The 27,910-nt window shown below is 42.4% G+C and overlaps 1 protein-coding gene across 1 annotated transcript in view; it reads right to left on the reverse strand.

Moving 5' to 3' along the window:
• Nucleotides 1-2,539: 2,539 nt before the first annotated feature.
• The window catches only part of UBE2V1 (ubiquitin conjugating enzyme E2 V1), a 31,352-nt gene continuing 5,981 nt past the window's right edge, over nucleotides 2,540-27,910 (reverse strand). Inside the window, exons 2-4 of the mRNA XM_082856789.1 lie at nucleotides 15,235-15,383; nucleotides 5,346-5,471; nucleotides 2,540-4,070 (exon numbers count right to left, since the gene is read on the reverse strand). Of these exons, the coding sequence (XP_082712915.1) occupies nucleotides 3,924-4,070; nucleotides 5,346-5,471; nucleotides 15,235-15,383 (422 nt within the window). The 3' untranslated portion in view covers nucleotides 2,540-3,923. The remainder of the gene's footprint in view (nucleotides 4,071-5,345; nucleotides 5,472-15,234; nucleotides 15,384-27,910) is intronic.

A 27,910-nucleotide genomic window follows, 5' to 3' on the forward strand; every position in this document is an offset into this window, starting at 1 on the left:
TGTCCCAAGTCCTTCACGGGGTTCTGTGGATCAGGCAAAGGCAAGGAAAGGGAACGTGACTGAGTGTCCACTTGCCATGGGGGGGAAGGGCAAGAGGTCAGGCAGGGACTGGCTGGTAGCCAGACAGAGGAGCAGACACTCCGCAGGGCCCATGCCGTTGACTCAACACAATCCACGTTGCTACATCACAACCGGAGGCAGCGGTGGCACCTCCACTCGAAGGGCCTAAGAACTTTCTCAGCAGAGAAGCAGCTCAAGGGCACTGCCCTCACCACAAGGTCGTGGTCAGAGGTCACGTGGCAGTGGAGACCCCTTGCTGGTTTGCTGTAGGTCAACCAGAAGGGGGGTGCTTCCCCCCAGCATTGTCAGGTCACTGTGAAGACCTCTCCGCTCTGTGCAGTTCTGCACAGTGAAAAGGAACAGTGGAAGTATTTTCTCTCAAGAGCAAAGACCTGGCAGGGGCTGGGGATCGGAGGCCACCTGGCGAAAGAAGTGCTCTCTCTGCACCTCAGACGAGCGCTTCTTCTCTGCCCTAAGTTTAGGCTGTAAACTTAAGACCACCTGTGAACGCACCAGCAAAGATAAGGAGCAAATCACACGACTGTGGGACATAAGCACAGACCAAAGGTTCAAACGGTTGTCACAGAAGGTTCTGGTTGAGTTCCTGAAGCTCTAGGCCCAGTTCCCTGTAGCCCGCTAAGAGCGTAACAGGTGCAGAGTCTCAGATTTCAGATGGGACTTGTTTCCTCTCTGGAAGTCACTGCACAGAAGAGCTGCCGCCCTGACTCTGCTTTGGGGCTTTCCAGTAGAACTCTGAAATAATTCTAGAATCTCCCGTCTTCTTTCTCCCTTGAGAGAACTGACTGAGGGTGAAGAGCCCACAAATGTCTCCGGCCCGATCCCCTTTCAGGGGAGCCTGAAAGGCAGCGACTCACTCCAGAGGACAGATTCGTAAGGACCATGTGGCAGAAATTCTGGCAGCACCTTCTGGAGGGTGGCGTGTTAGGAACAACCCGATGCCCTCCATGAAGTCAGGTCTGGCCCCAACGGCCACAAGGGATGACCCGGCTCCTGGCACAGGACACCAAGGTGGTGCCTACTGGTGGCTGGGACCACAGCAGAAGTGCAAATCCTAAGTAAAAACAGCCGCGACATGTTCCCACTCCTCACACAGGAGAGGGTAGACAGACTGTCAATCAGATCAAAACTCTTGTTTCAAACACTAGAAACACATGGGAAAATTCTATTTTCTTTTCCAACCAGAAGACAACTACCTCCAGCCAATAAGTAGGTACTAGTGGAGACTTAGCAGCTAGGGTCCCACAAAGCTACTTATAATTTTTTTAAAATTAATTAATTAATTAACTTATTTTTGGCTGTGTTGGGTCTTCATTTCCATGCAAGGGCTTTCTCTAGTTGCAGCGAGTGGGGGCCACTCTTCATCGCGGTGCGCAGGCCTCTCACTGTCGCGGCCTCTCTTGTTGCGGAGCACAAACTCCAGACGTGCAGGCTCAGTAGTTGTGGCTCATGGGCCTAGTTGCTCCACGGCATGTGGGATCCTCCCAGAACAGGGCTCGAACCCGTGTCCCCTGCATTGGCAGGGAGATTCTCAACCACTGCGCCGCCAGGGAAGCCCCCAACAAAGCTACTTAAATCAAAGGAAAGAGGGGAAACCACAACCCTTTTTTTCACTCAATCTTTTATGGCAGGGGTTGGCAAACTATGGTCTATGGGCCAAATCTGGCCCACTGCCTGGTTTCGTACGGCCCCTCAAATGAAGAAAGATTTTTATAGATGAACATTTGCAATAGATTTGATAATAGGGAATACTTTGAATCCCAGTTAAATGTTATCCCCTAAAAAGAGCATTTCATTCTTCTTAGTATACTTGTAACATTATAAAAACTGTACTCAATTATGATGTTTTGAATTTCATCCAAAAAATTGTGGAAATTTGTTTTCCCTCTTGTTACATAAATACTCGCGTAACTTCTTTGATTTTGCCTCTTGGACGATAAAGCCTAACTATTCGGGAGTTCCCTGGCGGCCCAGTGGTTAGGACTCCGCGCTCTCACTGTCGAGGGCCTGGGTTCAATCCCTGGTCGGGGAACTAAGATCCCACAGGCCGTGCGGCACGGCCAAAGAAAGAAATAAAGATAAAAAGCCTAAATATTTACTGACTTGGGCCCATCATAGGAAACGTTTGCCGACCCCTGCTTTAGGAGGTCAAATTGAATCCCAAAGACATTAAATTCTATTACTGAATAAATTATATGCCAAGAGGAAGAAGAGCACAGCTTCTTAAATATTAACGCACACTTTTTATTATATTAAAATCAGGCAATGGTCTGACAATAAAAAGTCTAGCTATGGAATACTGTTATGTTAAACTTTACTTACAGGATGTTAAATCCTTAGAACTAAGGTTTTCCCCAGAAAAAGATGAATGGAAACATCAATTGCTTTTCAGACTTGATAGCTGCTGCTTCAAAAGGTGGCTTTACACAAACACTAAGTTAAAAAAAAAAAAAAACCTTAGAACACAATGAATTGCTTTTATTTCGGTATGCGTCCAACATCTCAGCATTTAGTGGTCCTGAACAGAAAAGTGGAAAAACGCAGCCATTGGCCAGGAATTCCGGGGATCTGCCGTGCACACCGAGTTCTTTCTTATCCCTGCTGAGGACCGAGAGAAGCAGCAGCACCGAAACCAAAGTGTGCACCGAGTTCATGGTTCTTTTTGTTCCAGTTGTCAGATTCCAAACTAGACTCAAATGGATTGCAAGGATGACCAAATGAGAGCCCTGTTTAAAACTTCTTCAATTTTTAAAAGCTAAAGCAATTACAGGAAAAGAAAATTCATTCAGAGGGATCGTGTGTGCTTACAAGTGTCTTCTGTGGCCTTTCTCCAAGTTTAACCACCAAGGACTTTGAGAGCTGGCAGGTCTGTGACCCTGGTGACTGTTCTGTTCACCTTATCAAAACCTGAGCTAAGTAAACGTATCAGCTGATGATGACAGCAGAGGGTGGCAGGGCTGAGAACCCAATATTCATTCCCCAGGCTGGTGGAGAGTAAGTAAGTGTGGTTCCAAAACTAAATGAGGGAAGTCAGATATGCTTTCCAACCTTACCTGATGGCTTCTGGCCAAAGCAAGGAAGTGTCATGGAAAGTGTTGCGTGGTGATGGTGCAAAAAGGGACTTGAGGAGGAGGAAGGACAAAGCAGCACCCCTCGATTAAGGTGGAGGGAGAAGATATGGGGAAAGCCCTGAATTCCTCACCAAAGGCCAATTTCAGAGGGGAGCCGAGGGGGTTACAATCTATGCTTCGGCCAAGGGTGGTAATGGAGAGTGGGAAGAGGATGGTGGCTTGGAAGGGGGTCAGCATTTAAGACTTAAAGAAAGAAACCAGGGGTGCAGACGAAGCATCCCCCACACCCAGCAGGAGTCCCACAGGCTGTGACCTGAAACCCTTACATCTACTCTAAGAAGCCACCCCAAGCTGGAGGGCTGTTGCAGGGAGGGAGGAGGCAGGGGGAGGGGAAGGGGAGAAGGCAGAGACCCCAGGCCATGTAATCAGCAGCAAGGTGATTGCGTGGTGTGTCTTTTCACAGTTGAGTTAGATGTGCCCCACCGGTTATGATGGGAATCAATTTAAATATACTTTCTTGATCCCAGAAGTTCAACTATGTGGACAGTGGTTACACTTGACAGGATGATTTGTTATAGCACAACTTATATATTTCAAATGGACAAAAAATTAGTATCATTTACAGTATCTTAAGATAAACTGCCTTTGAATGGGAGCTTCCTTTCCAGTACTTTGAGGTCTACAAGACGTATCTAGAAAATTTACTACTGTGGAAAATGAAGACTGCTTAAATCGAATGGGGGGTAGGGGAGGGCCTGTGGTTTTTCTTTTTGATTAATTGCTGTAACACTGTCCTTCAGGAGGCTGAGGGAGTTTCATATTTTCTTTAGACATCATTAGGCGCCGAAGCTCTTGCAGGACAACTTTGATGCTATATGAATTCTGCCATTTTGCTAGCACTGATATGGCTCTTGGGTCCACCTACAGAAAGGCAAACAAAGAACAAAGTACTGTCAGGCTCTCAAACAAAAGAAAAGTTGTATGCTGGAGCTAAGCTACAGCAGAAACGTTGAGTAAAATGCATTTTTCAAGTTGAACATGCTGATCACACAGTGGTATCTGACATGCAGAATACCCACAGGATTCCCTCCCTCCAGTTAGTCTGTTTTTCCCTTTTTGTGTCCCAAACCCTCACTGTGTGGGAGAAGGAAATTATGAATAAGTAAAGCCACCTTTAGAGAAATGGCACTCACACTTGGTGAGACTCAACCCAACTGGCTCTGAAACAACGACCTGAGCTGCCCCTGGGCTGGCTGCTGCTACCGCTCAGGGCCTGTCCTCTCTCAACGTTACGCCCGGGTCGTGGACGATGAAGAGGTACAGAGCAGTAGGGAGAGCACAAGCAACGGGTGGCGAGGACCCAGGCTCTGATGACAAGGGCCTTCCTGAGTCATACCCTCTCAAGTTAGTGTAGCATTCCCCAAGAAATTTCCCAAAGTGTGAGTTGAGTCCTGGGTTCAGGACTTCAGGTGGAACTCAAAGACAACACTAAACACTGAACACAAGGCTCATCTCTTTTCAATTTTCTTTCAAGTCTTCTGAATACCTCAAAACAGAAGGCTTACTAGCTCATGCAATGCTAATATGCAGCACCCTTTAATACTTGCTGATCTCCCCTCTGAACAAGAGAGCAGGCCTCAGAGGCTCAAAAACCTTTGGCAAGCAACATATGGAGGAAGAATTTACCAACTTTGCTTTGTTTTTGTAATATTTATCATTGCTGTTACTGCCTTCTTATGACAAATGAGACTGGTTTCCATTTATGGCAATGCAAATGGTGGTAAAAATAAGTTAAAAAAGCAAGACCATTAGAGGAAAAAAATAGTATGTCGTCCCCAAATAAGGCCCATGAGGTAAAAGTGTGACCTCGGGCAAGATCTTTCACCTCGGTTTCCTCACCTCTCTACCTCTTGGGTGTATATCAGGAGGACTGAATGAGCTCTTATCTCAAAGTGACCGGCATAGTGCTGAGAAATACAGGCCAGAGTAAATGCCACCTAAGTTGTAGTTAAACACAACTGGGAAACAGGCCCTCACCCCAAATCTGCACATGTTCATACTGCAATATATTTTATCATCAAATAACCAATTAACATATGGACTCCGGCCCAAAGTGCCCCTGATAATACAAAGCATAATACAAAGCATTTTTCAGAGAACCCCAGAGAACAAGTAGGGGCAGGAAAAACAACTTACCACTCCATTAGAACTATTAACTCCATTCATATTAATTTTTGTTACAAATCTTACAAAGGGGGGTGCTTCTGGGTATTTAGGTCCACATTCTATTTTAAGGCTGTATATTCGGTTTTCATAAATTGTCTGGAAAAAAAAAGGGTACAGCCATGTCAGGCAATTACAAAGAATTCAAAAATGTAGAACTTCTGAAACCTCATTTATTCCTGACTGCAGAACTGGTGCATCTGCTTCCATTACACAAAGTCTACTTGTTATTTGATAAGTTAGCAGTAATTAGTCCTTACACTGGTGTATATGAATCCTGGCCTGGGGGGGGGGGAATATAAAGAAGGCGGAACATTTAAGCTAGTTATCACTGAAGTTTCATGCTAGTATTATTAAGCCCAATCAGATGGACTTGTTTTTATGTGAATTTTTCTACGCTCTGGGAAATGGTGTGTAAGAGGCATTCTTCATTCTAGGAAGGCACACCAGATGTCTACTCATGCGGGGATCATCAGCCAGTGCATTAAATACCACCATGTACAAAGCACAGAACAGGTAACTCTTGAGAGAACTTCAAAACGAAGCACAAGTTGGGGGTGGGGGAGAGACAGAAGAGTCGCTTCCCACTTCGTCACCACTTTGGGGCTGTGCTCTGTGAAAGGGATCTCAGCTGTAGGTGCGATCATCTCTCCCTGCTGTTTTTACGATAACCTGAGAGATTACTGGCATTTAGTATGTGAGGTGGGGAGCCAAGGATGCCAGACCTGCACCGGAAAAAAACAGTCCTTCTCCAAATGCCAACTGTGCCTCTGTTGAGAAACACTGGAAAGGTCCGATCCCCTAAAGCCAATGAACTTTTCCCTTTAACTTCCACCCAGTGAACAGCAGAACGTGCTGATTTTCCCAGGCTGTTCCTTCTGCCTAGAGTGCCGTGCCCCCACCTGAACTACTTCACAACCTTCAAGACCCAGTTCAAACATCATATGAAACAGAAGGCTACTTCACAAGTTTTCTGTCTTATATGAAGTTGCATTATCATCATTTGCATGTCTGAAGACCACAACAGGGGGTGACAGCTCCCCATCAGACTGGCCCCCTTGAGGGCAAGGACCACCCTTCTCTGGGTTCCCCTCTCAGGCACCAGTGCCCCTTCCTCACTGCATGCTGCATGAGAAGTTGCTCCTCTGTAAACAGTGACATCTAGCGGTCTTTGGGGGGAATAAATTAAAGAAGATGTGATTTAAATGCTTGAAAACATTATGTCTAAATAGTGGCCCGTCCCTAATTTAAAAACTGGGACATATATTAATATTTTAAAATTCAGAAGGCAGTCTTGATATACGCATAGAAACTTTTCACATCCACTTAACAGGGACCCCAGCCTATAACAAAATCAAAAATCAATTCTGGATTTCCACCCACCCTCAAGATGCCCCCCTCTCTTCTTCCCTCATAAGTAGCAGCACCATCCAGCAGTTAAAGCAAAAACCTAGCAGCCAGCCACGACTCCCCTCTTCCTCACCCCTTACCTCCCAATCGTCAAAAGGTCTCAGCTTCTACCTCCAGAAGAGATCCCACACCCACCCACTTTCCTCCACCACCGCACCTCATCTGAATCACCCCAAGTCTCTGCCTTCTCCCTCGCTCCCCTAGCATCTGCTCCCCACACAGCAGCCTGACTGACCTTTCAAAACCAGAAACCGTTCCTGTGGCTTAACCCCTCCAATGGTTTCCTGGTGACCTAAGACAGGAAGCCCCAGTTCCTGGATCGGACCCTGTGCACCCCTGCCTCTCTCCGTTTATTCTTCTCCCTCCTCATCCAGCCCCAGGTCCTCTCTCCTCGGGGCCCTAATACCAGCTGCCCCACCGCACACTGCAGCTCACTCCTCTCAGCGTCCTCCTGAGCCCTCGTCTGAAGACTGACTCCTAGTCCTGTGTCTGACACCCCTCACTAAACTCGTAACAAGGAGGGCAGGGGCCTCAACTGAACTGATATTCAGCTGTTTGTTGAATGAATGAATGTTGCTCTTTACGCTTTTATAAAAGCGTTGCAATTAAGGAGTTGCAATTAAGGAGTTATAAAAGCGTTGCAATTAAGGAGTTGCAATTAAGGAGTTTCCTCAGAGAAACAAAAACTCACTCAGTAAACATAACAAGCAGGAAGCGGAGTGGCACGGTTTCTGTACAGATTTATGGAAAATATGGTAAGAGGTCCAGCCTCAGCGTCTAACACAGTCTCACACTCAATAAATATCTGTTGACTGCATGGATCCCAAATTCATCTCTGGGTGTGTCCTGCATTCCTGCTCACTGGCTTTGTCACACAATTCAAAGACAATTTCTTACATAAAAAAGTCCCTGGGGGCTCACAGTAATTACCAAAATCACAAAGTCTGTTAAAATATTTGACACTACATTTTGGAGGCTCTGATGCGCGGATTTGTTCACCTGCCAGCATGGTTTTTGGCTTATCAGTGTTGATAAGAGGTCACTGATCACTCTATTAACAACAGCATCAAAATGGTTAAGAAGGTAAGCAGTTTAATAATAGGACTCTGATCATTACATAGATTAAATCTTAACGTTACTCTTGACACTATGAAAGTCTAATATAAGAACATGCATGCTATGACTAACTTAGAACAAGAGGAATATTGAATTTCTCACCACTTATGTTCAACTGGCAATTTCATTGGAACACAGTGAAAAGTGCCTCAAGTCAAGTGAGCAGAGACACTGAAGGGTCACTAAAAAGCCCAAAGCAAAACTGTTATAGAAAATGAGGTTCTGGTTTTCTTCTCTTTTGTTTACGAGGGCTCCAAGGACCTGCTAAAAAGGTTTCATTGAAGAAAGGAAATGTGCCTGAAGGAGAATTGCTAGAACATTCTGTCTCCGTGAGGAATACTGCTCTCTTTAAGATTCATTATTTGATCATGGAACAACTTTGTTGTCATGGCTTGAGCTTCATGGGGCAATTTGGCAGTGCCTATCAACATGTTGAAACAGGAGTGCTCAGACCAGCAAGACCATTTCTAGGAATTTCCTACAGACGGACTTGTACAAAAAGGTGAAGCACTGTTTAGTTATTTTTGATACTGCAGACAATCTAAATGTCCACCTGCAAGAGACTGACTAAACAAATAAGGCATACTCCTGTAACTGCATACTCTGTAGCCTTTTCAAAGGCTGAGTCCCAGACACACACACACGCATGCACGCACGCACGCACACACCCCTGCAAAGGATGCCAAGACATAGCTCTTGGTATAGCCAGCAAGTTGCAGATTATGTACAACCTATAGAAGCAGACAGACACCTCCCACCAACTCTGGATATATTTATGTGTACATAGGCTGTTTCATCCATTGATCACTACATGCCCAGAGCCTAGAGATCACAAACTTTTCTTGGGCCTAAAATATATATGTGAGATAATCCTAGCCTGATCATGAGGAAAACATCAGACCAATTCAAACAGGGAGACAGTCTACAAAATATTTGACCATTACTCCTCCAGACTGTCAAGGACAACAAAACCAAGAAAACCCTGAAACTGTTACAGGCACAAGGAGCCTAGGACATGACAACAAAACATAATGTGGTATATTGGATAGGATTCTAGAACAGAAAACAGACATAAGGTAAAAGCTAAGGACACCTGAATAAATTATGGACTTCAGTTAATAATGCATCAATATTGGTTCATTGGTTGTAACAAATGTACTGTACTAATATGTTAACAATAAGGGAAACTGGGGTAGGGTGGTGTATACCAGAATACCAGAACTTTCTTTCTACGCCACCTTTGCAACTTTTCTGTAAATCTGAAAGTATTATAAAATACAATGAATGTTTGCTTATTTATCTATTTATATTGCAGTATAGTTGACTGACAATATTAGTTTCAGGTGTACAACACAGTGACTCAATATTTTTATAGATTATACTCCATTTAAAGTTATTATAAAATATTGGCTACATTCTCTGTACATACAATACATCCTTGTAGCTTTACTTATTTTATACACAGTAGTTTGTATCTCTTAATCCCCTACCCCTATTTTGCCCATCCTCCCTTCTCTCTCCCTACTGGTAACCACTAGTTTGTTCTCTGTATCTGTGAGTCTGTTTTGGTTTTGTTATATTCATTTGTTTATTTTTTAGATTCCACATAAAAGTGTTACCATACAGTATTTGTCTTTCTCTGTCTAACTTATTTCACTAAGCATAACCCCCTCCAGGTCCATCCATGTAGTTTCAAATGGCAAAATTTCATTCTTTTAAAATGTATTTCTAAGATGTATGAGATATGAGAAAAGGAAAAAGGTACTGGCTGCAAAAATATGCAAAGCACAAAATCTAAATTAATATATAAAAGAAAGATGACACTAGGTGAACTAGTCAACCACTACTCAGTTCAAATCTGATAGTTATATATAAAAAGTATGTTTAATGTGCAATGTGGGCATATGCTATGCTAGAATAAAGGATGGGCCCTCTAAAAAAGGGAGACCAGGTAGAGCCTGAGAAGATCTCAACAACTTAGGACATGGACAGGTAGTAAATGTACAGGAAGAGGCGTGAGAGGAGATGCATCGAACTACTGTTCACAGTTAATCTGGGGAGGAAAGTGGGGATTTGAAAGTTCGGGAAAAGCTGGGAAAAAAAGACACCACGCTAGGATTTTAACAGAGTATTTAATATAGGGAATCGGTTAAACAGGTATCACTGGACTGAAAAAAGCTTTAGAAGAGGAGCCTGAACTAACACAGAGGTAGTAACCGTAGGGAGCAGGTATCACCTCTGGGTTAGCTAAGGCTTATTATTCCCTTTGTTCCCCCTTAAGGCTGGGGGGGCAAAGGAACAAAACTGGAGTTGATCAGATCTAGAGGCTCAGAGGAAGAGGGCTCCAGAGTTGAACCCAGATCTCTAAGGAGGGGGTGCTGCGAGGCTGATGCTGGGGGTGCCCCCAAAAGCTGGAGGCTGGAACCCACTGCTGATCCCAGGATGAAGGGCAATTACCAGAGTGGCGCAGACAGAACAAGAGGCAAACAGGAAGGAATAAGTCTCTTCTCTCCGCCTTACAGGCTCTCTCCTGTGTCCTGATTGGTGGAGCCTAATGGGAAGCCAGCTAGCTGACAAAGGAAAAATGTAGTTTGCTGAGTGCCAGCCCCAGGATCCAAAGCAGAGCAGGGAAAGGTGGGCTTGGAGCTTACTAACCAGCACCTGCACACACCCCTCTGAACAGTGACAAGACACAATTTTCCTCTGTACAAAAACTCTCTTCCCATCAGTCAGGGTATCCTTCTGAGTGAGCCATAGGTCCCTCTGAAGGCAATATTAATTATTCATTTCTCTAATTCAATCATAGTGCCACCTGAATATTCTACAGCCTAAAGACTAAACTGCTGAGTTGACCACACAATCCTAATAGAAAATAAAAAGGCGAAAGGAGGCATTTGCTTCTTCCCATTTGCTTTCTGTTCCCACCAATGTCAGTCTGGCACAAGGCCCTCATCCTGGCAGCAAGAGCTGTCTCTGGTCTCCAGCTTCTGGCCTTTCAGTGCTCCTCCAAGCAGCTCTGCTGGGCCCCACAGAAACTAACAGCAGAGGGTATCTGTCCTCCAAGTGTTAGGTTTCCATGGCCCCAGCCTCTCCTGACCCATCCCCCCAGACCCAGGCGGTGTTGATTGCTTTGTGTTATCTTTGTGTTCCCCCAGCGTGCTTTTTTGGCCTTTTTCAGTCCAACACCTATTTGATCAACTTCCTATATTAAATTCTCTCTGTTGAAATACCTAGTATGGTTTCTCTGCCTGACTGACATAAAGAATTAAAGGGAACAAAGTGAATTGCTTACTCTGTACTGGTTGAAAAACTTTACCAGAATATAGTCATTTATCAGACATGTAACTTAAAGCTTTTAAAAAAGAGACGGATCAATATGCACTGATATGGAAAGATGTCCACCATCTGCTAAGGGGGAAAAAAAATAAAGCTGCAGAACATTAAGCATAGCAAGGTCTCATTTTTATTAAAAAGGATATGTAATTGTTTGTGTACCCACAGCAAATGCCAGTAGAAACACACCACACACCAAATGATCAGTTTTTATTCTGTGGGGAGTATAATGAAATGGGGAAAGGATCACTTTCCTTTTACTTCACACACTCCTGGAATTCTGTTTGTTCTTAAGCATGCATACAACACTTTTAGATAAGTATGTGTATAAATACACACCTACACTCTAACCCACACAGAAAAACACTATCTTGGAGAACCCCAGAGGTATTAACAGTGCCTCTCAACCAGGGTAATTTCTGTCCCTGTCCCACTCCCGAAGTGGTGGGAGTCAGGCAACACCTGGAGACACTTATGACTGTCACCACAGGGTTGGGGAGGTGCTTCTGGCATCTAGTGAGGAGACACCAGGGATGCTGCTGAACATCCTCTAAGGCAAAGGACAGCTCCAAAACAAAGAATGACCCAGCCCAATATGCCAATAGTGCCAAGGCTGAGAAACTTTGCTCTATAACCTGGCTAGTGTTACCACCTCACGGTCAGAGTAGAAAGACTCCACGTCTAATGCTGTGGACAGTCACATGTTTGCCAGAATTTTGCAAGAGGCACTTGGATGGGAAGCTTTACTTTTAGGTTTGGAGGACTTGCTTTCAAAAAAAAAAAAAAAAAAACAAATAGCTAACACACACATATGATTAAAGCATAAAGAGTACAAAAATACAGTGAAAAATAAGCCTCCTTTCCACCCTGACCCCAGCCAGCAATCCCTTTTGAAGGCAACTACTGTCATCAGCTTCTTTTATGTTTTCCAAAAGTATTCGAAGCACAAGTATATGTCTGGCCTCTTCCTCTTCCCTCACCCACCCCCACCCCAAGTGACAGCACAGTCTGTATACTGCTTTGTACCTTTTTTCACTTAAATATCATGGAGATCCTCCATTTCAGCACGTATAAATCTGTCTCATTCTTTTGAAAAGCTAAACAGTATATAATATGGTCCACTGAAAGATACTGAGGTGCCTTCCAATATTTTGCTACTATTGAAAACACTGCATGAAATAATTTTGCACATACAGGCTTTTGGGCAATACATTCAAGAAAAGCTGAGTAAATTCCTAGCAGAACTGCTGGATCATATGGTATATGCCTTTTAAATACTGGTGGAGGATTTTAGGTAATACAATAACAAAAATACAACAGGGACGTGAGTTACTCAGAGCTCTATTTAGATGCTTTAATAATTAGCTTGATATTCCAGATGCACAGCATATACCCTGTATGTTAATCATAAAACAGATTGGTCACAGGAAGCACCTAGAAGCAGGTAGCTCCTGTTATGACTTTGCTTTTAACCTTGGGGAGCCAGGGCAATAGAAACCATAGGGGTAAAAAGACACAATAACAAGTATTGGTGAGGGAGCAGAGAAACTGATACCCTCACGCATTGCTGGTGGGAATGTAAAGTGGTGCAGTGCAGCCACTTTGGAAAACAGTTTGCCAGTTGTTTAAAATGTTAAACAGAGTTATCATATGATCCAACAATTCCACTCCTATGTATATACTTAAGAGAACTGAAAACATCTGTCCACATAAAAACCTGTACACAAATGTTCATAGCAGTATTATTCATAATATGCAAAAAGTGGAAAAAATCCAAATGTCCATCAATTCATTAATGGATAAACAAAATATGGTATATCCATACAAAAGAATATTATTCAGCCATAAAAAGGAATGAACTACTGATAAGTGCTATAACATGAATGAATCCTGAAAACATTATGCTAAGTAAAAGCCAGTCACAAAAGACCACATATTAATTCCAATTACATGAAATGTCCAGAACAGGCAAATGCATAGATACAGAAAGTAAACAGTGATTGTCAAGGGTGAGGAGTGAGCGGATAGAAGGCAACATGGGAGTGACTGCCAAAGGGTATGGGGTTTCTTTCTTGGGTAATGAAAATGCTCTGAAATTAGTGGCAGTTGCACAATTCTGAATATAATAAAAACCACTGAACTGTACACTTTAAAAGTATATTCTATGGTTAAGTGAATTCTATGGTTTGTGAATTATGTCTCAATTTAAAAAAAAAAAGGATGTAAAGGACATATGGAAAGTATCTTGCATATCGTAGCTACTCATTAAAAGTTAGCCCCCTTTGGAAAGAGGTAAACTGAAACTCGGTAACCTAAGATGTTTTAGGTGGGACAGCATATTTTCAACAGAACTTAGTGTTCATTTTATTTATTCATTTGTTTGTTTAAGTATATAATTCAGTGGCATTTAGTGTATTCACAATGTTGTACGCTGGTTCATTCTTAGTTTGTTAGAACCTAAAAATCAGTCTGTTAACAAATCTGTTGAACATCTACCGCATTCTGAGTCATTTCTAGGTGCTCTGGAGAGTAAAGAGAAGGGAAGAATAGTTCTCATCTTCAAAAAACCTAAACCATTCTTAGGAAGATAAGAATGCAGTGAAGGAAGCCATCACTATACAGTGGACTTTCAGAGACAGCAAGAAATGATCTTTATGAAGAAACAAGCCTTCTAGATCAAGGTTTTTCCCAGTATTTAATAGATTCAGAAAACCCCGATTTTCATAGATTAAAAAAAGATCAAGAAATGAGTAAAAACAGATTGAATATTTTTTTAAACCCCCCAAACAAAACTACAGGGTCACAAAAATGATTCAAAAAGTAACATTAAATATCAAAGCCAGTCATTCATCATGAGTGTTTATGACAGTCTAAGAGTCCTAACACTGAGCGAGCACCACACTCTTCCTTTTTTCAGACAGGGCCACATCCCATGTGTCTTTCTATCTCCCAGAGGCTGGTGCAGAGCCTTGCACGAGGTGAAAAGAATGACCGAACATCATCACCCTTAAGCACAAGCAGACACAGGAAAGGGCCTGCTACACTCAGGCAGCATCTCCTACCGCTTGTCTGAAACAAGTGTCACATTATTGGAATCTATTTCTTCACTCCTACATCAAATTGCTACTTAACACTAGATAATTCTATAGTGGGAACAGAAGAAAACTCAAAATATAAATAGGAAGGAGACAATATAGCACAGTGGTTAGGAGCACAGGCTCTGGAGTGAGACGAGGTTTGGGAATTATCGGCTATGTGACTTTGTGCGAGTACCCTGACTTTTCCAAGTCGGCTTCCTCATCTGTAAGATGGAACGCAGCTACGCAACAGGAGCACCTTACAACAGGCTCTTGTGAGAATTAAAGGGCATTTCTGGGGGGTTTACTATGTGCCACAAAAAAAGGTTAGCGGGCATTATAAGACTGGGAATGCTCGAAAATCACAGAGCTCTAAAAGAGGGGTCCTGTTCCCCATCCCCACTGTCTTTGTCTTCTTCGCAAAGGTCTTTGGGCCCAACAGAGCCTGGAACAGACCAGAGCAGACCAGGCAGGCAATAACCCTTTGTTGAATGGCCCAATGAATTAGGATACAGACGCATGGCAGGACTGGGAAACAATGAATAAAAACCACAACCATAAAGGTTTTCCGAAGTTCAGTTGGACACTCTCTTCAGGAATGCTGGCTGTACCTGGAGCCTTGTTATTTGATAAGCCCAGGAGTTTGTTCTAAACTACGTGAGGGTACAATTACCTCAAACCTCACTGACTACATTGTCATGTAAATTCACACTAGGAGACTAAACAGGTTTTTGCTTACCATTTAGAGGGATTAAACAGCATCAGAGGAGGTTCAAATATATAAACTGAAACTGGTCAAAAAAGAATAGCCACATTTCAGAAAATATACCATTGGTGAGCTTTTTCCGTGATAAGGCTAATATTTTTTAAAAGGAGGCACAGTGAATTTAAGACATTGACATTTATAGCGGTAGCTCGACGCTTACTCTTGGAGGCCCAATTATCATCCCTGTCCATCTTGTAAGTGTCATGTCTTCGTCATCTTCTAGACCCCAGCTAACTGTGCCATCTCCTACTCCTTTCTGGCCTTCTTCGAGTTCTTCCAACAGTCGGAAATTGCGAGGGACTTTTACTCCTAAAATAAATGGAAAGAAATTCAAGATACTAGCAACTCCAGGGGAACTTGTAAGCCTAGAGCTAGCTGCTCATTATCACTAGGTTAGAATAAAGATGCTTATGTGCTAAAAACTTCTGTAAGTTGTCGTACCTCAAGCTTGCTGCTTACGAAGCTATCTGTATTGACCAGCACAACCAGAAGGAAGGGGCACGTGGTTTGTTACAGGTGAAGTGTCGACTACACCAGGGCTGGATGACCAAACCTAGAAAGACACCCCACCCCCATCCCTGGAGCTTTGACGAACTTCATAAAGGGTTTACAAGCCGAAATGTTGATTAATTTGGGCCCAATAGTTTGAGATGAAAACTAAAGTGCTAACAAAAGTGCCTTGGAAGAAAAGAGGCTATTTCTTTTGTTTTGTTCTTATTCTACATTTCTGAGTCTAAGGGCATGCTCATTTGTTGGAACGACTCTCAAACTACCTTAGGAGGAACAGACGCCCTGGCCCTATCATGTAACAACAGTGTCCTCTTGATCAACTCAGAGTCAACAGAAGGCAGCAAGGATGAAAAATTGCAAATATTTAAGTCATAGTTTCTCTCTTGTGAAAAAGCTAAGAGGGTAGCCAGTTCTCTGCTTTACCTGTTTCCAAAAATCCCAAAGCCTGGAAAGTAGCTCATGGAAGCAAACACACGAACACATCTCACAGGTTCATGCCACTGCACCTAAGTTCAGGCTGAGGCTTGCACCGCTTCTGGGTGTCTTCCAGAACAGAGTCTAGGTACTGGGCCCAGATGGGGATGTTATTCTCCCAACCAGGCCTGCCTACCTCTCCCCGCACTCACCTCTTCCCCTGGCATTTAGACTATTCCTCAGGAAAAAACTCAGGATCCAGGCAAGTTACAAGCTTTCTTTACCGAGCCTCCAACTGGCCAGACTCTCAGAGCCAAGCAGCACTTAAACATATGATTATGAAGAAAGACCCACTGGAGGGACTCAAGACTGTGGGAGGTGTTCTCTGTATATCTCAGTATTTCCCAAAGTGTGGAACACATGTTACTATTAATTCAACTGGAATAAATACCTGAGGAAATCAGGCACTTTTCTAGGCACCAAGAAATAAGCTGTGAACAAAACAAAAATGCCTGCCCTCATGGAGCTTACATTCTAGAAGGAAACAAATACAAATTATGCAAGTTATGTAGTATGACAGATGGTGGTGTTCTGGAGCAGAGAGTACTGGTGGGGGGAGTTACAATTTTAAATAGGGAACATGACTTATCAGCAGCTGAGGGGAGAGTCTTCCAGTCAGAGGAAAGAGCAGGTGCAAAGGTCCTGAAGTACGACCTTGCCCAGAGTGTCAAAGAACAGCAAAGATGCTAAGTGAACTAAAACCAAGTCAGTGAGATGGAAGTAGGAAATTAGGGACTCCAACTGTTAAAAAGCCACTGGAGTTTTGAATAGAGGAATGACAGGACTTTGACTTGTTTTTAACAGGATCCCTCTGGCTGCTGTATGAAGAGTACAGTGAAGGGAGCTACGGCAGAAACAGCTAGAAGGCTATTGCAATAATCCCAGCAAAAGATCACAGGTGTTAACAGTGAAGGAACAGGGTGATAGCAGTGAAGGTGGTGAGAAGTAGCACAGTTTTAGATATTTCAGGGGTGTGAGCTGGTAAGATTTTCTGTCAGATTGCCTATGAAGTGTGAGAGAAAGAGAAGTCAACTATTGCTCCCAGGCTTTTTTCCAGGTGGTACATGAGTGAACACTTCATTTTACAGTCATGTATTTCTTAGGGCAAGTAATGTTAAACTAATTTCCCCTTTATGATTATGTTAAAATTTTCCTTCTAAAATAAACATAAGAGTCAGCCGACTGAAGAAAAATATTAAATAGCACAGATGGTACTTGAAAGGAAACAGGAAAAATCTGAAAGCATTCTTGAATGGTCCGTTTGGAAAACACTGGCATTTTTTATCCACAGAAGAGCCAACTGGATTATTCGCTTACACTGGATTAAGTCTCCTCCAGCAAACGCGAAACTGAAGGCTGTGACATTATAAGCAAAAAACCAGACAATTCAATGCCTTTTGTTTAGAAAGAGTTAAATCTTTAATAATCCTAATTTGGCTTAGGAGAAAAAAAATCACTGTGCATTACTACTGCTGTTACTATTGGTTACTTTGTAAGCCTGCACTAATAAAAATGAATATCCAAATAGCACAGAATTGTACTGATAGGAAGACTGATAGATATCTGACGTACTTGTTCACAGATGGTGTAATGGGCTGAACTGTGTCTCCTTAAGTTCATATGTTGAAGACCTAAGTCCCAGCATCTCAGAATGTGACTATATTTGGAAACAGAGCCTTTAAAGAGGTGATTAAGTTAAAATGAGGCCATTAGGGTGGGCCCTAATCCAATATGACTGGTGTCCTTACTGGAAGAAGGAAACACAAGGAAACAACAGGTATGCACATCTGTATGGAGTAAAGACCATGTGAGGACCCAGTGAGAAGGCAACCACCTGCAAGCCAAAAGAAATCAAACCTGCTGATACCTTGATCTTGGACTTCTAGCCTCCAGAATTCTGAATGTCCATTGTTTAAGCTACCCAGTCTGTGGTATTCTGTTATGGCAGCCCTAGTAAACTAATATAGATGTTAAGTGACATCTTAAGAAATCTGGATAGATTATCTCTAGGTGCAACCTGGTTATCTCTAGGTGCAAGGATTATGGGTGGTTCCAACCCCCCCTTTCCATATTTTCTGATTTTTTTAAAAAACCACGATTGTGACTTACTTCACTCTGTATAACAGACTCTAGGTCCATCCACCTCACTACAAATAACTCAACTTCATTTCTTTTTATAGCTGAGTAATATTCCATTGTATATATGTGCCACATCTTTATCCATTCATCTGTTGATGGACACTTCGGTTGCTTCCATGTCCTGGCTATTTATAGAGCTGCAATGAACATCGTGGTACATGACTCTGTTTGAATTATGGTTTTCTCTGACTATATGCCCAGTAGTGGGATTGCTGGGTGGTACGGTAGTTTTTTAAAGAACCTCCATACTGTTCTCCATAGTGGCTGTATCAATTTACATTCCCACCAACAGTGCAAGAGGGTTCCCTTATCTCCACACCCTCTCCAGCATTTATTGTTTGTAGACTTTTTGATGATGGCCTTTCTGACCAGTATGAGATAATACCTCACTGTAGTTTTGATTTGCATTTCTCTAATGATTAATGATGTTGAGCATTCCTTCATGTGTTTGTTGGCAATCTGTATATCTTCTTTGGAGAAATGTCTATTTAGGTCTTCTGCCCGTTTTTGGATTGGGTTGTTAGAGTCTGTCATACAGAGTGAAGTTAAGTCAGAAAGAGAAAAACAAATACCGTATGCCAACACATATATATGGAATCTAAGAAAAAAAAAAGGTCATGAAGAACCTAGGGGCAAGACGGGAATAAAGAGCAGACCTACTAGAGAATGGACTTGAGGATATGGGGAGGGGGAGGGGGAAGGGGAAGCTGGGACAAAGTGAGAGAGTGGCATGGACATATATACACTACCAAATGTAAAACAGATAGCTAGTGGAAAGCAGCAGCGTAGCACAGGGAGATCAGCTCTCGGTGCTTTGTGACCACCTAGAGGGGTGGGATAGGGAGGGTGGGAGGGAGGGAGACCCAAGAGGGAAGAGATATGGGGATATATGTATATGTATAACTGATTCACTTTGTTATAAAGCAGAAACTAACACACCATTGTAAAGCAATTATACTCCAATAAAGATGTTAAAAAAAAAAAAAAACAACCATGATTGTGTCATTTGATCAACACAACACTTAGGAACCATGTCAACCAAACTGCACTTGCTATTCGCTTTGCCTGGAACACTCTTCCCCAGATAAGTTACATCAGTCATGCTTCCTCACCTTCTCTAGGGCTTCAGTTATGTGACACCTGATTGAAATAAGGATCAAGGATTCTCTGAGAGTGGGAATCTCACTTCATAGTATTCCCTAAGTGACTAACTTTAAGTGGTCTGTGTTCTTTAGTGTTACCAAAACTTGTTCAAGTCAAATGATCAACAGCAAAGTACAATAGCTCCCATGGCTAAGCCCTTCACTTTTTTTTTTTAAGAAGATGTTGGGGGTAGGAGTTTATTAATTTATTTATTTTTGTTGTGTTGGGTCTTCGTTTCTGTGCGAGGGCTTTCTCTAGTTGTGGCAAGCGGGGGCCACTCTTCATCGCGGTGCGCGGGCCTCTCACTGTCGCGGCTTCTCTTTTTGCGGAGCGCAGGCTCAGTAGTTGTGGCTCACGGGCCTAGTTGCTCCGCGGCATGTGGGATCCTCCCAGACCAGGACTACGAACCAGTGCCCCCTGCATTAGCAGGCAGAGTCTCAACCACTGCGCCACCAGGGAAGCCCAGCCCTTCACTGTTTTTTTTTTTTTGGCGGTACGCGAGCCTCTCACTGCTGTGGCCTCTCCCGTTGCGGAGCACAGGCTCCGGACGCGCAGGCTCAGCGGCCATGGCCCACGGGCCCAGCCGCTCCCCGCATCGGCAGGCGGACTCTCAACCACTGCGCCACCAGGGAAGCCCAGCCCTTCATTCTTGAATGAAGTTATACATGTGACCTCTATTTCAAGTTGCTCTCTTTGGCAAGATAAAAAATGTTTTTTCTTTTGTTTTCTTTTTTGGCTGCTCCTCGGTTTACAGGATCTTAGTTCCCCGACCAGGGATTGAACCCGGGGTCCCAGCAGTGAAAGCGCCAAGTCCTAACCACTGAACTGCCAGGGAATTCCCCCAAATGCGCTATTTTTTGTGTCAGATCTTTTTTTTTTTTTTTTTTTTTGTGGTACGCGGGCCTCTCACTGTTGTGGCCTCTCCCGTTGCGGAGCACAGGCTCCAGATGCGCAGGCTCAGCGGCCATGGCTTACGGGCCCAGCCGCTCCGCAGCATGTGGGATCTTCCCGGACCGGGGCACGAACCCGTGTCCCCTGCATCGGCAGGCGGACTCTCAACCACTGCGCCACCAGGGAAGCCCTGTGTCAGATCTTTAAATCAGGTTGGATTAATTATTTCAGGTGTAACTGTTCCTCTTGTAAACTTTAGCAAAGAACATCCTTATAGGTGGAAATGTTCCCTCTTCATCTAACAACCAGGTCTGATGAGGAAATCTTTTTTTTTTTAATTTAATTTTTTGGCCACACTTCGCGGCAAGTGGGATCATAGTTTCCCGACCAGGCAACGAACCCGCGCCCCCTGCACTGGAAGCAGAGTCTTAACTGCTCGACCACCAGGGAAGTCCCCCTTAATCCAAATATCACAAGCTCATTGCTATTAGTTTCAAAACAGGTAGTGAATTCAACATATCTTTCTGACGCTTGATTTTTTTACTTCTGAAGTAGGGGAAAATATTATATTAGTAACGAATCTTGCACTTCCAACAGGTATTTCCATTGGATTAGAGACATTTAATTACTTAAAAACAAAGCATGCAGAGCTCATATACACAACTGCACAACAACAAATGAGTCACTTAAACTTATTTTAGGTTAGTATTTGGAACAGTAAATGAGCACCACAGAGGACAAAGTCAGCTTTTCGTTGTTACTTCTGTACTGACATTACAGGATGATTCAATTTGATTCAATTATAAAACAGGCATCAAAACAGCTTAATAAATGAAAAACTCTGGATTGGCCAGCATCTATTAGGCAGTCTAGAAATATTCCAAGCAAGAGTTGGAATATACATATGAATATCAGAATAATTGTACTATATACTGATTATGATAAGCATTTATTCCATTTGAATAGCAGTTCTCAGCTTTTTTGATCTCAAGACCTTTTTACACTCTTAAAAATTATTGAAGACTTCAAAGAGCCTTTGTGTATGTGGGTTATAGCTATTGATATTGACCAAATTAGAAAATTAAAACTGAGAAATTATAAAAATATTTAATTCATTTACAACTAACCACAACCAACCATTTATGTGCTAAGATAAACAACATATAACTATATTTTCCAAAGAACAGAATTAAACTAGTGAGAAGAGTGGTATGGCTTTGCAGATTTCTTTAATGTCTGGCTCAAAACAACAGGAAGTGTTAAGAACTGAGGTGAGCTGGAGAATACACATCCTCTCTAAAGGGGACAGTCACGCCTTTGCCCTGGCCAAATGTCTATGGGTCAGATTCTGCTTATGGGACACCACTCTGCAACATCCGAGGACACCTAATTGTTCTAAAAAATCCCTGTAAGCCCTAATATCCTAGGTTTAGCTCAGAGGATATTTTAAACCCTCTGAGGGTAAGGGTAAGTAAAGGTTGATAAACGTTGTAATCTGGCATTGGGCAGTTAAGTACTCAGTTAACCTTTATTTAGCAAAATCTCGAAGAATTTAAGTCCACAAAGTGGACGGCTTTTATTTTTTTCATTTTATTTTTTAAAATTATTTATTTGTTTATTATTATTTTTGGCTTCATTGGGTCTTTGTTGCTGCACGCAGGCTTTCTCTAGTTGCGGTGAGCGGGGGCTACTCTTCGTTGCGGTGCGCGGGTTTCTCATTGCGGTGGCTTCTCTTGTTGCGGAGCACAGGCTCTAGGCACACAGGCTTCAGTAGTTGTAGCACACAGGCTTCAGTAGTTGTAGCACACGGGCTTAGTTGCTCCATGGCATGTGGGATCTTCCTGGACCAGGGATCGAACCCATGTCCCCTGCACTGGCAGGCAGATTCTTAACCACTGCACCACCAGGGAAGTCCCTGGATAGCTTTTAAAGAGGACTGTTACTTTTTAATTCATTTTTCCTAAGCCATAAACTTTTATTTTCACTCAAAAATTGATTAAAAGTGAAGTCTGGGGAATAACTACAGCTAGCAGAAATCAGGAACTGCAAAAATTTACAAATTATGCAGTGATTCATTTAGCTTTTTTTGATATTTAAATACAAGTGGCTGATTAGCACCTGGTTAGCTGGTATACTGAACTCTATCTAGTAAGGAACCATCTGGTTAGCTGGTATACTGAACTCTATCTAGTAAGGAACCATCTAGGGTTCACCATGTTTAATGTGTGTAAAACTGAGCTCATTCCACCTTTACAAGCAAAATTCACACATTTCAGGACTGCAATTTTTTAAAATGTTAGCTACACTTGTTACCTGTTTGTCAAAATTTCCCTACCTATAAATTTGTTAGTAATATATATGTACACACACTTTCTTTCAGTACAATAATTATCAAACACTTATCCAACACCATGCTAGACCTTATTGGGGCTATGAAAGAAATAAAAACAGGAGCTTCCCAATTAGAGTATAAAGTCTCACTATGGAAACAAGATACACATACAAAGTTCAATAAAACAAAACAGTATTAGAACGTATGAGAGAAATATAATCATAGGGCAACGTTTCTTAATCTTTGAGGGGGTCATAGACCCCTCTGAATGTGATGAAAGCTAAAGAGGTGGGGCCATGTTACTAAGAGGACTTTATCCTGAGGGTAATCAGTGGGGAGCTGCAAAAGGCTCTGAGCAGGGCAAGAGATAAGGCAAATCTCCCAGGTAATGTTCAGGATGGGCTGAAGGATTAGAGGCCAGGTTAGAGATGTGTTACTACTAACATCTCAGGATACAAAGCCAGAAGCATATAAGCTGAGGTAGGTGGGATGTTAAAGAGATTTAAGGCAGCACATATTAATTTGCATGACTGTTGTGATAGTTCCCATTTTTATTAAAAAAACATTAAAACAACTGGCCTTTACATGGTAGTCTTTAGATAAATATTCGTTGAAAAATAAAAAAACTGAGCAAAGGATAAAAAGGTATGTACGCTCCATTTTATAAAAGATAAACACAAAGTCAACCCATGCTTCCCCGTATGTGTATACTCACATAAACGATCTTTAGATGCCACGGAAGTAGAATCACAAATGTAAGGATACCTGGTTGACCTATTTTTATTATTTTTTTTTAAGATTTTTTTTTTTGATGTGGACCATTCTAAAAGTCTTTATTGAATTTGTTACTATACTGCTTCTGTTTTATGTTTTGTTTTTTTTGGCCGCAAGCCATGTGGGATCTTAGCTCCCCAACCAGGGACCGAACCCGCACTCCCTGCACTGGAAGGTGAAGTCTTAACCACTGGACCGCCAGGGAAGTCCCGACTACTCTATTTTAAAAAGGTTGGTCAGAGGAATGGCGAAGTTACCTCCCACAAATAAGAGTCAGAATATAATTTAGAGAAAATTCTATAATCTCTCAGCAGAGGGTTAAGACCAGGAACCTAGGCTCAAATCCATGCTCTGCAACTTTCCAGCAATCTAGCTGGGTGACTACGCCAAGTTATCCTTGACCCTCAGCGTAACAGGGATCCCGATACTCTTTGCCTCTACAAGTGGTGAGGAAGAACCAATGAGGTAAAACCTATAAAAGCACTTTGTGTAATACCTGGGACAGAGATTGAATCACCTTCATCGGCACTGTACTATCCATCGTAGTATAAAATACAAAAACCCTCACTTGATCCCATATCCCCTTCTAGCTACCAACTCATTTCTTTGTTCATTTTTAGCAAAAAATCTCAAAAGGGCTGTCTAGACCCCTTGTTTGCAATTCTTCACTCGCACCTACTCCAATCAGGCTTTTCTAGCTAGTCACTCACCCAAACTGCTCTTGTCAGGGGCACCAAGCAGCACCCTCTAGCCAAATCCTGTGGTCAATTCTCAGCCCCTACCTCAAGTTCCTGGAGCTCTCAGCAGCACCCATAACTCCCTCCTGTAACTCTCTTCCCTTAGCCTCAGGCTCTCTTCCTACCTCACTAGTTGATCGGCCCCACCTCCTTGACTGCAAACACTGGCTGCCAGGTCTCAGGGCACAGCCCACTGACCGCTGCTTTCCTGCCTCCTCCCCAAGTGATTTTACCCAGACCAAGGAAGCTTAGTAACTCTCCAGTTTATATTTCCAACTAACTGCCTTCTACACATCTCCGTTTATATGCCTCATAGGCCTCTCCAACTTAAAACAATTCCAAACAAAACTCCCTTGCACTCCTCAAAAAACAAAAAGTACCCACTCTTCGATCTCAGTATATAGCACAAACAGATTTCTCTGGCTAGAAATCTTGGAGTTATGATAAGAGATCTTTCTCTTATACCCCATACCTAACCCATTTCCAAATATATCCCAAATACAATCATCTTCACCATTCCCACTGCAACCACTGTTAAGTTAGATCCCATCACTCCCCTTCTCAAAGCCCTCCACTGGCTTTCCCTTACAACTAGCATCCAAACTCCTAACCTCACCTACAGAGCCCTACCTGTTTCTCCAACATCATTTCCTGCCACCCTTTCCCTTGCTCCTCACCCTCCTTCAGCCATACCATCCTTTTTGAAGTTCCTGAAGAGGCAACCTGACTTTGCTTTTGCACCTGATGTTGCCTCACCCCAGAATTCTCTGTCCCCGAGCTGGGAATGGCTGGCTGGCTGGCTGGCTCCCTTATTCTTCATCTAAGCTCCAACTTCCCATTCCCTTATCTTGCTTTATTTTTCTTCACAGCATCATTACCACTTGACATTTTAAGTGTATTCTCTTCCACTTCATTAGTTGTTTACTGTCTGTCTCTCCCATGTGAACATAAACTCCCTGAGAATAAAACTTCATCTGTTTTGTTCACTGCTGAATTTCCAATACGTCAAAGAGTGCTTTGCCAAAGCATGTACTCAAACGCTTGCTGAATAAATGAATGGTGGCCGGGTGTTAGCTAGGGATGTTATTTCAGAATGAATAATGCTCAACGTCACAAAATTCTAACTCTGGTTTATTTCTGGAAATACAGCAGGGAAACATTCATAGCACTATTAAAAGGGAGTCTAATATTAAAAAGATTATCAAAGGGGCTTAGTATGGATTTCAAATAGCCCAAGAAAAGTTATACATTAAATTTTAAATATGATGATCTTAAGAAGAAACACAAATCTTCAACTCGGAGCTGGGCAGTCTGTGGAGGTCCTTTAAGAGCCTCCTTACCCCCAACCCCATGCTCCTTTACCTTCACACAATGTCTGTGCTGTACCTTTTCTTTTTCTTTAAATTTCATTTTCTTTCTTTTTTTGTTGTCTGACTCACTCTTGGAGCTTCTCAAGTTAGAGTTGTGACTCATTCAATCCTACCTCCCCAGAATCTGGTATGCTATCTGGCATGTAATGGTACTCAATAAATGTTTCCTGATTGAAGAAAAGGCAGTACCTCTTCCTTTCCTACTGTAACCTCTCATATGGTCTACTGTGGCCAAAATACTGGACACTGATACCATATAACTGAGATACCTTAACAAAGATAAGGTTCTTTGTTTTGAGATAATTAAAATTTGATAAGTAGTTTTATTTTTTAATGAAGTGTGATCAAGACTTTTAGAGAAACTTTTTTTTTAATGAGGGAAAACTGGTTTTTTTCCCCCCACCACACAAGTCAAGGATTCTTCATTACAAATTGAACTTTGTTTCATAAAATATATATGAAAGCATGTTACTGATATTTCAAACCATTTAGAAACTGCATACAAAGTTAATACATCAATATTTTCTACAAAGCAAGAGCATTTAACACCAAATGGCCTAACTCCAATATTTTCTACAAAGCAAGAACATTTGACTCCAAATAACCCTTGTTCTAGAACCTCAGGGGCTACCCCAGGGACATAAATCCAAATATTGGTGGAGTTCAGAGCTCCTGCAGACCTTGTGAGTGTATCAGTCACAGGGAGGACTTCATTCCATCCCAAGTGGAGAGAATAAGCTCAAAATCATGACACGTTAAACAAAAGACTTCAGTGAATATATTAAAAATTAAATCCAGATATGTCAAAAACCAGAAGCATAACAGATCAGAAAAACGCAGTGATACCCTAACATATTTTCTTCCTATGGCACTTTAAGCCATTGAATCAAGCTAAATTTTAAGGTTCCTAAAACTTGTGTGTTAATCTGACACCTAAAAGGCAGCTGAAGGAACAGCTTCAAGAGGCAATAGAGGATGTAAAAATGGACTCTTGTTAATCTTAATAAACTATAACTATTAAAAGGTTAGCTATGAAAATGTTAAGATAACTCTACCAAGGTGCTAAAATAACGCAGTAACCCAAGATTTTTAAAAAGAAAACATTTCTTCCTGTTACTTCAGAATTCTTCTCTCCAGAAGGATTTTTCCTGGATTTGTGTCAGTATCAAAAGTCAGCCAGTTTTTCTCCTGGCTAAATATAAACTGAAAAGTCAGCAGCTGCAGGATATTACAAAGAAAATATGACAACCAGGTTAAAAAAGTATGAATATTTGATAGGGTTTTACACCATGTCCTAGTAAAACATTTAATGCAGTAATTTGAAACACAGCAACATATTAAAATATTTGTGGTACAAAAAGGATTTTGAAGCCCTTTAAAACATCCTTTTGGGAAAAGCATTGCCACAAAGCAGCGGCTATTACAGCATGCCAATCTTGGAAAACCCTGGCCTGGCCTGGGTCTTGATTTAAAATGGCAGAGCCTCACAGGTTTCTCAGGGAAAGAAAGCTGCTAGTTGAAACTGGTCTGGTTGCCCATTCAGGGAAGACAGTGAACTGAGCTAGGAGTCTGGTGCAGCTACCATTCTGAAAATAAGGAGGCCTGGAAGGTGATGCACCTGGATTAAACGTTCTCGAAAAGTGGGCATAAAGTCAGGGGCAGGTAACTTTTGTTTCTGAGCAACTGGCAAGTGCAGTGCAGTCTGGGTGCCTGGTTAGGGCCTGTCCAGAGGAGCATATTTCTTCTCTCCTTCTACACAACAATGATTCTCCAAGTATGGTCCCCAGACCTGCAGCCTACACATCACCTGGGAACCGGCTAGAAATGTAAATTCTCAGGCCACACACCAGAACACTACACTACATTACACCATAGAACTATCGAATCTGAAACTGAGGGTGGAGCCCAGCAATCTAACAAGCCCCCCAGGTGATACTAATATATACTAGTTTGAGAATCACTGATCTGGGGGAAGAAACAGCGGCAATCTATCATTCTTTACAGTCTAGACAATGTGACAACAAACAGCTGGTGACAAGATGCAAGACCCTGTGTTTCTCTGCTGCTAGGGTGACCAAGGCCAAAGATCAAATTTTCTCTGAAAGGGGTGGAGACAAAGAATAAGGTGTGGTAAGTGCCTCAGGACAGTCAGGGAAGGAGAGAAAGAGTTAATTGTATGCTGAAGTCCATCTATACATGCCAACTAATCAGGACAAGAGCTTTCCTTTTTGAAAAGCTGAACAGGCACTTTTGCTTCTGCCCTATCACATATAATGTTTCTCCAAATATGTCAAATTTATATATTTGGCTACATCAAGATGAGACCCTGGATTAATTCACTGCAACATTCAATATTTATTGAGCACCTACTCTATGTCAGGGACTATGTGGGTGCTAGGGACATAGCAGAGAACAAGGATTATTCCTGCCCTACTGCAAAGGCACAGAAATGTGGAAAAACAAACA

This window comes from Leucopleurus acutus (assembly GCF_964270905.1).
Source record: "Leucopleurus acutus genome assembly, chromosome: 16".
Taxonomy (NCBI): domain Eukaryota; kingdom Metazoa; phylum Chordata; class Mammalia; order Artiodactyla; family Delphinidae; genus Leucopleurus; species Leucopleurus acutus.